Below are 10,306 nucleotides of genomic sequence, written 5' to 3' on the forward strand. Positions count from 1 at the left end.
TATTTTTTATGATACAGTGTGAGGTCAAGATCTCATTTTTCCCCCCCACTGGATAGTCAGGTTTTCTATCACTGGACTGAATAATTTGTCCTTTCCCCACTGATTGAAAACTCCACCTTCACTATATGCTCCGTTCTATGTATTCCCGGTCTGTTTTTGGACTCTTTGGAGCCTCTAACTTGTTTCCTTGCTTCCTATGATTTGCTTATTCCGTTCATTCACTGCTAGCACAGTTATTGTCCTAAAACACAGGCTGAATAATATGAATCTTGTGCAAATACCTTCCAAGGGTTTTCTTGCTTATGAAAAAAAGAGACCAGATTTGTTAGCCAGGTCCAACCTTAAGCTACCTTTCTAACTACGTTTCTCCACTGACTCTCTGCTTTTTGGAGGATGACATATGTTTTCACATATTTGTATCTTCGTTCCTGCTGTTCTCTTGACTAGAAATAGCCTCCTAATTCCCAATCTTTTCTTATTAAAACCCCGATTTCCTTTTAAGACCCATTATGAAGCCTTACCAAAGCCCCACATACAACACATCTTACAAACAACACATACATCCATGCACACACACACTTCCATCGATAGCTGTAAAAAGATAGTGAACAGCAGCCATCGTGCCACATCGATGAAGTGTTTGTGTGTGTAAGATTAAATTTGATTCTTTCAACAAGTGTTTTCTAAAAATGGACTACTTGAAATGCAATAGGGGAATATATGAAAACTAATGAGGTTTCCATGTTTTCATGTCTGGTGGTAGAATGTTGAGTTGGGTAGAGTTAAGGGTATTTAAGTTACAAAGGACCTCAAAAGCTTGGTTGAATAGGATGTGATGTGGTAGTAATAGGGTATCTTCCCAGACTGAGAAGGAAAAAGTGATACCTGAAGGTGATCGATTGTTGAGCAGTGGTAAAGCAGGGTTCTGGGGAGGAGAGGAGATGCAGAAAGACCCACAAGGGGACATATGCAATGACAGAAGTGTCAAGTTAAGAGAACCTCGATGAGGGTAGTTCTCATTTAGCTGGGGCAGCAATCTGCTTAATGAGGTTTTTAAAAAATTGGGAAAATGGAGTGATCAAGCCAAGAAATGGTGTAGAGAAGCTGTGTCAGAGGTGAATATGATTCGAAATAATTGTACATTTTTATAAACAAGGTATTTCAGTTGAAAAAATTAAGAATTATTATAGGCAGAGTTTTCTTTTAAAGTTGTTAGTAGGCAACAGATTTTTTTATATATTATATAATGAGTGAAGAAATAGGATACAATGAAGCCTACCTCTATTTAAATGAATAATGTTGACAAATATATATGCATGTATTTTGATGATTTCATTAACCAAAATAGAAAGAAGAATAAGAATTTTCTATCAGTACTGTTTTTGTTTGGAATTAAACATTTGCATACTAATGTAAATGCCAAAAAATAAAAACTTTTAAATTTCTTTCAGTTTTAATAATGTAAGACCCTAGTAAAAGGTAAGCATATATGTATTATTTTTAATGTCCCAGAAAAACATACCATTCTACCATTTTCGCTCTTTTATTAGTTACATGGTCTTATGTCCAGTTTGTGATTGGTAATTTAACATTTTACATAGCATCACAGTATAGAATCCATGTTCATTACCCTTCAATTATAGTTTTACTGTTCTTGTGAATTTCTTTTTCTGTGTTTATTGAAGCCTTACATATTTTTATGTTGTAGGTGACCATCCAAAAACAAGAAAGCTTCCCACCCCTTCCCCCACCCCAGCTGTCTTTACTGTTGTTGGCCAAGCTAGAAGAGTCCATATAGTTTTAGAATCAGATACCATATGATGACAAAGATAAAAATACCATTTCAAGTTGTGCCTGTGTCACATCAGGCTTTGTACCTGAGGGACTAATGTTTAAGAGCCCTGATTTTTGTTGCCGGGGATGTCCCCGGTGAAACTCACCCAGTGGCAGAATGCCGTTTTCATCAACTTACTAATAATACCAGTGTGCCAACTACCATGTATTTTCTTTGTCCTACTGACAGCATTTGACACCCACTTGGACATGTGCTGTCATTACTTTGCATGTTTGGGGTTCCACATACCTTTGTGGGGATCTTGGATGCAAGTGGTGCTATATACATTTAAATATTCTGAAAATTACAATGTGAACAAAACTGTAGCTCAGGTATTACAACTGATCCTTCTCTTGAACTCTGTATTTCTTTTGTTTCCATAGGAACACACAAACATGGCCATGGCACTCAAATCGGGAATCGATACAAAGGGAAACCACACTACAAGAGGATATTGAGAACATCTCTGTCAGGAGTTAGAATTGTCTCTAAAGCACTAATACTGTAACTTTCTTGAAGAAAATAACTTTATTTTTCTGTAGTGGAATGCTGCAACTTTTTTATACGTTTAAATTACAGTATTCAATTGAAAAGTTGTATAACTACAGTTTCTTTTGCAAAAAGTCTCAAAAGGACATCCATTATTTGTTGAATTTTTCTCTGAGCGTGGTTTCATAGGGAACTTAACTGAGTTACTTCCAAATGTTTATATGTTGAAAGTTTTTCTTATGTAATAAAAAAAATATCTGAATTATATAGTGTCTGCACATGAAAGAACTTTAAACAGTGGCCTTACGGTAGTAAATTTTACACCAGATTTTTCTTTTTCTGATGACATTTTTACTTATTACTTCAAGTTTTCTTAAGTTTCTGAAGTTCAAGGCCTATATAATTCATACATTTCATACTATAAGAAGGCAAAAGGTGCTTCAAAATATTCCATCAGGTAGTGAGTACACTGAATTTTTAGTAATTGGTTCATTCCGTTTTTTCCGTAACTATTTGCTCTGTTCCAGTTTTAAAATGCTATTGTGGAAAATATGTGAAGATTTTATAATCTATAGTCCATCTTACTTTCCCTCAGGGCAAGCTTGTGCATATCATATTTTTAAAGGCTTTTAAAATTTTTGACAAAGTCTCATATTGGGAATTGTTATACATTTTGCAAGTACATATTATAAAGTGTTTATTTTAAGTTTCAGTTGTATTGAATATCTTCTTTGTATAAGAGAATTGATGGGGTTTAAAAGGTATTTTAGGCCTTAATATCTAATTTCTTTTAATTTCTGTGTTTTGCTTAATAGTACATATATGTTCCCAATCACATTTTTGTGAAATGTTTATTGAGAATAAAACAATATTGTTGTTCCTTATGCTTGAGGAAGTTACTTACCAGTTTGTGAGAATATTCCTGTAATTTTATATGATAATTACAGCCCTATGTAGGACCTGTTGATGACACTTTTCTGCACTTAAACCTTTGTAAAGCAAAATCTGGTAAGAACTTGACTTTTCATGCCTGGATTATGAAAATCTTACTACAAACATTTATTTACATATCTTTAAAAGATAGGGCTGCCATTTCCTTAATGGGTCAGTGATAAGAGAGGTGACAACACTTGCTGCATTAAAATCAGGTAATAACCCCGGCCAGGTAGCTCAGTTGGTTAGAGCATTGTACCAATACGCCAAGGTTTCAGGTTCAATCCCCAGTCAGGGCACATATAAGAAGCAACTGATGAAGGCATGAATAAATGGAACGATAAATCAATGTCTGTCTGTCTCTTCCTCTCAAAAAATAAGTAAAAATTTTTTAAAATACTACATTTTTTAAATCAGGTAATAAATTTAGGTGGGTGGCCTGTCTTATGCTGTGTACCATCTCTATAGACCAGATTTTCCAAACATATTTCACATTCCACTTACGATAGGAAAGAAATGCATGCACACAGTAGTATGAGAACATAATATTTTGTTAGGTACTCCAAACATCTGCCTTAAATTTCAAAATGATTTATTTATTCCCGTGTTCTGGGGGAACAGTTAATGGGCCTCAAAAATTGAAACATTCAACACGTATTTATTGCGCAGATTCTGTGCTAAAATTACCGCAGCGAATGAGGAAAAGGCACATAGAGTCTGCCTTCATGGTACTGACAGACTGGTAGGGAAAAGAGACGTTAAGCATAGAAATGTAACTCAGCAAATGGCATTGATTCTCTGGCTCTATTTCTATTTATCGTGGCATTTCAGAGTAAAATGGCTGCTTCAGTATTGATCATTCCACAACTGATTTTTATTTTTAGGGATATTTGGATTTACTTTAGGTACTATCTCAAAATGAAAAGCATGTTGTTTGCAAAATACCTATTTGTAGAGTGGGTACAGTCAGAAAACATTCAGTGCGTAAGACCTAAAGCCTAAAAAGAAAGGCTTGCTTTATAATTTAGAGTATAACATAAGGACAGTGACCACATCTGTGGTGTTCACAGTAGCATCACCAGCTCCCCACATCCTACCTGACACATAATGGGAACTCATTAAATATTAGTTGAATGAGCAATGAGTAGAATGTTTATTAGGATCTAAATACCTGGTTTTCTTGTAGAGGTTGAACAAAAGGTTATCCATAGCATTTTTTTTAATTGACTGGAAAGAATTGAATTCACATGGGCAAAGGGCTTGAACAGACACTTCTCCAAGGAGGACATACAGAGGGCCCAGAGACATGAAAGGATGCTCAGCATCACTACCATCAGAGATGCAAATTAAAACCACAATGAGATACCACGTCACACAGGTCAGAATGGCCATTATTAATAAATCAACAACAATAAGTGTTGGAGAGGATGCTGAGAAAAGGGAACCCTGGTGCACTGTTGGTGGGAGTGCAGACTGGGGCAGCCACTGTGGAAAACAGTATGGAATTTCCTCAAAAAACTAAAGATGGAATTGCCTTTCAATCCAGTGATCCCACTGCTGGGACTATACCCTAAAAATCCTGAATCACCAATTCAAAAGAACCTATGCACCCCAGTGTTCATAGCAGCACAATTTATAATAGCCAAGTGCTGGAAATGGCCTAAGTGCCCATTAGTAAATGAGTGGATCCAAGAACTGTGGTACATTTACACAGTGGAATGCTATGTGGCAGAAAGAAAAAGAACTCCTACTCTTCGAGACAGCTTGGATGGAACTGGAGAGCATTATGCTAAGTGAAATAAGCCAGGCTGTGAAAGACAAATACCATATGATCTCACCTATAAGTGGAACCTAATCAACAAAACAAGCAAGCAAGCAAAATATAACCAGAGACGTGGAAATAAAGAACAAACTGACAGTGACCAGAGGAGAGGGAGGAGAGAAACAATGGGGAAAGAAAGGGAAGGGTCAAGTCAAGGAACATGTATGAAGGACCCATGGCCAAAGACAATAGGTGGGAGGATGGAATGTGGGAGGTGGGGGGGCAGGGCAGGGGAGAGCAATGGAGAAAAGGTGGGAACAACTAATTGAACAATTTTTTAAAAATTGAATTCACTAATGCCCAAGACTGTAGAAGGGAAGTTGTTTTCATAACTCACATACCAGTGCCTTCTCCCCTTCCTCTGTGTGGTAGGTCCTTCCCTGGCACTGGGAAGGCAGATAGGACACGATTCCTGCTCTGAGGAACCTCATTGACTTGGGGAAGAGAGTCACAAAAATAAAGACTTGGGATCTAGAGTGTACTTATTTTCCTGGACATATATATTGTACAAAAGGTTGAGAGAAACACTGGTGTTCCTAGTTAAGCATCCTCTGGTCACATTTTTTTCTTACCGGTTTCACAAAAATCAAAAGGCATTATTCTGTTGGTGATTTTACTGGTTTCAAAATTTGATGGGTTGGGGAAACCTGAACGAAGTGAACATGGGTTCTGTCTGAATTATTTCTTATAGCTGCATGTAAATCTATATCAATATAAGTTTTGATTTAAAAAATCATCCATAATCTTATCACAAACTACTATGAATATTTTGGAGAATGCTGATTTTTGCTATGGGCAAAAACTATTATAATTACATTATAATCATTTATGTAATACATAATACAGAGCACATTTTACCCATAAACTATATTTTTCAATAGTTTTTTAAAGGCTGTAGGTATTTCCAGGTACAATCAGGAGAAGTTAAAGCTGGATCAAAAACTCTCCTCCATTAAATAGCCAACTCAATAAGCAGCAGTCACGACTTCTCCAGCAGCAACCAAACAAGGAAGCTAAGGGGAGAATGATAATGCAACAGGGGTGGCGCAGGCATGTCCCCACCCTCTTCACTAAGAAGCACTAAGTAAGGAAATGAAATTAACATCTTGGTGAGGACAGGCCCCAGTATGGACAGGGATTGACCAGTGACCAGGCCATGTGGAGGAGAGTCATGGAAAACCCTTGGGAAGATGAAGTTTTTGCTACTGTCTCGGTGAAGGGGTTGGGAAGAGTCCCCAGGAATAGGCACTTCCCAGGTCAGGTTGCAGTGCCACCTATGGATGCCAAAGCCCAAAGAGTAGTACACCTTTGATTGCGTCCAGTCAACTCCTATTCTGGACATTTGGGAACCCACAAGAAAAGGGACCAGGTTTCCCAACAAAGTTCTAGTAGAAGGAATGGTTAGGAGCTCTGAGCCCATTGAAATAAAGAACTGAGATTTTAAAACTGAGAAATTATGGTTGTAGAATGGAATGTAAATGTAATTATTCTTGAAAGAAGAATTCACATGCATCGATCAGTTGGTGCACAGGGGAGGGAAAGTGGTATGAAGACCTAAAAGTTAACCGCCTGATCTTTCATGGCCAAGTGTTATGTCAAATTTTCACGTCTAACATTGTATTATAGGAAAAACCGTAGTGACCCAACTTTAAGTTTTTCGGAGTCTTTTCTCCTGACCTTTGCACAGTGGTTCTCAAAGTGTGCTCCCAGCCAGAAGCATCAGCATCAGCACTACCTGCAAACTTGTTAGAAGTGCAGAATCTTGGTCCCACCCCAGAACTACTGAATTAGAAACTCTGGGGGTGGGGCCCAGCAGTCTGGGGTGGGGTTTTTTGTAATTACATTCTATTCATTATGTTATTACAGTTGTCCGGATCTTTCCTCCTTTGCCCGCCTCCAGCCATTACCCCCCAGTCCCTCAGGCAATCCCCACACCACTGTTCATGTCCATGGGTCATGTGTGTAAGTTCTTTGGCTACTCCATTTCCTTTGGTGTACTTTATATCCCCATGGCTATTCTGTAACTACCTATTTGTACTTCTTGATCCCCTCACCTCTCCACCCATTCCCCTACACCTCCCTCCCATCAGGAAACCATCAAAACGCTCTCCGTATCCATGATTCTGTTTCTGTTCTTGTATGCTTAGTTTGTTTTTTAGATTGAATTGTTGATAGATTGTATTTTTTGCTCTTTTGTTGTTTATAGTTTTGGTGTTTTTCTTAAATAAGTCCCTTTAACATTTCATATAGTAATGGTTTGGTGGTGATGGACTCCTTTAATTTTTGACTGGGAAGCTCTTTATCTGCCCTTCCATTCTAACTAACGGGCCAGTTACGGGAGGTCACTCAATGGATATTGGTTGCATCTGCCTTTTGACAATTGTGAGTAAAGTACAGGTCTTTATGTAGGCGTATCTTTTTTACTTCACTTGAGTAAGCTCTCAGAAATGAGAGTGCCAGATCATATGGTAAGCGTATGTTTAACTTTGTAAGAAATGACCAAACTGCTTTCCTAAGTAACTGCGTCATTTCATGCTCTCGCCAGCAATGCATGAGAGTTTCAGTGGCTCCGTATCCTTGCCAGGTTCAGTTACTTTGTTTTTTAGCCATTGTAGTAGGTGTGAAGTGGCACTTCATTGTGTTCTAAATGTGCATTTCATCAACCTGATTAGTGATGTTGAGCATCTCTTCATGTGCTTATTTGCCTGCACTTTTACCCCTTCTACTGTCTCCCTCCCAGCAGAGTGTACCAAACGACCTGAAGTCCCCTCAACTGTCCCCTGCTCTCCTACCTTTATACCTGTGCACATACTCTTTACAGTTTCCCTGGTCCCAAATGCCCTTTCCCTGTGTCTGATCAGTGGCTTCAAACCTGGCCCTTCAGACTCAGACTGGTAGCTTTCCCAACCAAGCCTCACTGGATTAGCTGCCCTTCGTCTGGGCTCCCAGAATACCTGAACACATACCTTCTTAAGCCTTCAGCACACTGAATGGGGACCAAGCCTACTTATCTCTTCCCTCCATCTAGTTTCCTTCCTCATATATACAAGTAGCTCAAAAAAAAATAATAAAACTTCTCAAATGACTAAAGACCTTCATATTGGCCAAAAACTTGTAATGGCTGCTTGCTACCTATAGAAAAAAAAAAATTCCAAATTCTAGCACTGTTGGGGACGTTTGTGTGGTTTTGCAGACTGTAGCCCTGCACGAGCAGGCCTTGAAAGAGGCCCGTAAGTCTCGACTAGAACACCAGGAATGCAGATGGCAGGCATATCCCGAAGAGTATCACAGAGGGCTCCTGTGGGGATTCAGGCCTGATAAATACATTGTATCCTTTGAAGCTTGCTTTGCTTTGTAGAGCCCTGTTGATATAAACCAGAAGATTAAGTTCAAAGCATAAGGAATGAACTCTTTGCCTTCATGAAATATGCCTTTACAAACAACTGGCGTCAGTATGTCTCGCAGACCCTGGCCTGAGATGATCTCTGTGTTTCTTCTATTGTTACCTATAGATAATGTTTGTTTTCTACAACTGTAGCCTTTGGACATTGATTGATAAGCTATGCACGTATGCTGTATATCCCTGCGCATACCGATCCCAATAAAAGCCATTTCAGAGAAGGGCTCTGGGCATTCTCCACTAGAGGGAATCGCCACCCCACTTCCCGCAGGAACAACAGATTGTGTCCTGGATGACGCCTTTCTTTTCATCTGCGACCAGGAGAAAGTTGCGGGCTGGGATTCCACACATAGCACCTGGCTTATGAACTACTTGGAGAGAAGGCAAGAAGGTGGGCTGCTTTTCAGGTTTCCCATTTACCCGATCTTATCTCCCAGGAGCTCTCCAAGGGGCCGTGTTCTACGAATTCCTGAAGATGAGGGAATAAAACATGAAGGGAGCCGTCAGAGCCTGGGAGGCTGCTAAGTGCCAGGTGCTAGGTGGTAAGTAGTCTCACTGTTCGTCCTCAGCAGGCTTACTCCTGACCCCAAGGCTTGACTTATTCATTCTCCTCCCCAGCCTCTTCCCTCCTTGTCAGTAGTGCAAGTTCTGCCTATTTTTCCACACAGGCATTTCTACCAATAGTCCATCTTTCCCTTCATCAGATTCCTACATTTCAAGAACAGATGTCTTGTAACTTCACTTATGCTGCTACGCTTGGAGAGACTACAGCCACAGAACAGCCCTACAGTAAATAGGGTGGGTGTTAAAAAGAGCAACGAAATCTAGAGAAAATGACTTATTGGGGATGGGAAACAATCCTTCATTGCTTTCAAGAAGACAAAATGTGGTGGTATGGTTCAACTTTTCATCTCCACCAAAGTTAGAAACAGATATTATTATATATTTCAACCAGTTGTCTGTTACCTATCTCTATCTACATTATCATCATCATCTATGTAAAACTCTTATTTGGAAATAATTTCGAAGTTACAGAAAAGTTGTGAGGATAGTACAAGGAGCATCCATAGACCATTTTTTTCCAGATTCACTATTAACACTTTCCATTTGCTTTATCATTTGTGTGTGCGCCCATATATGCATACATATGGGCACAGTTTTTTTCTGAATCATTTGAGAGTAAGCTTCATATATAATACCCATACCTCTACATACTTCAGTTAACACTTTCTGAGAATAAAGATATTTTCTTATATAACCATAGTAGTTAACATTAGAAAAGTTAACATTGCTAGAATACTTTTATCTAGTTTTTGGTCCATATTCCAAGTGTGTTAGTTTCCTATTGCAGCTATAACAAATTAGCACAAATTTGGTGATTTAAAAATGACACAAATTTATTCTCATAATTCTTAGGTCAGAAGTCCAATATTGTCGAGTTATTGGCAGGGCTGCATTCCTGGCCAGAATGGTATATTAGTGATGTTGTCAGATGTCACGTCCATGTCCATCTATCTCTCATTGGTGATGTTAATTTCAATCACCTGGTCGAGGAGTCGTCCATTCTTTCTACTATATAAATACTGTTAATATTTATGCTTCGCAATAAATAAGCAATTTATGAGGAGACACTTTCAGATTTTGAAATATGCTGCTTCTCATTAAAATTGCCCTATAGATTTAGTAGCTATTGGTGATTCCTTTCTGAACCAATCTGTATGGTTAAGGTTGCTAAATGATGATTTTCCAACTCTAGTACTCCCTCCACACTTGCCAGCTGGCATTGCCATTCTCCTGCAAGTGAGGCCCCTCCGTTTCCTCCTATTTA

General features: G+C 38.8%; 1 protein-coding gene across 3 annotated transcripts in view; it reads left to right on the top strand.

Moving 5' to 3' along the window:
- Positions 1-3,177, top strand: part of BCLAF3 (BCLAF1 and THRAP3 family member 3) — a 50,601-nt gene extending 47,424 nt beyond the window's left edge. For all 3 annotated transcript variants that reach the window (XM_053917258.1, XM_053917257.1, XM_053917259.1), the window contains one exon: positions 2,218-3,177. In XM_053917258.1, the coding sequence (XP_053773233.1) occupies positions 2,218-2,292 (75 nt within the window). In that variant the 3' untranslated portion in view covers positions 2,293-3,177. The remainder of the gene's footprint in view (positions 1-2,217) is intronic.
- The last annotated feature ends 7,129 nt before the right edge of the window (positions 3,178-10,306 follow it).

Source organism: Desmodus rotundus, chromosome X (genome assembly GCF_022682495.2).
Source record: "Desmodus rotundus isolate HL8 chromosome X, HLdesRot8A.1, whole genome shotgun sequence".
NCBI classification, from domain to species: domain Eukaryota; kingdom Metazoa; phylum Chordata; class Mammalia; order Chiroptera; family Phyllostomidae; genus Desmodus; species Desmodus rotundus.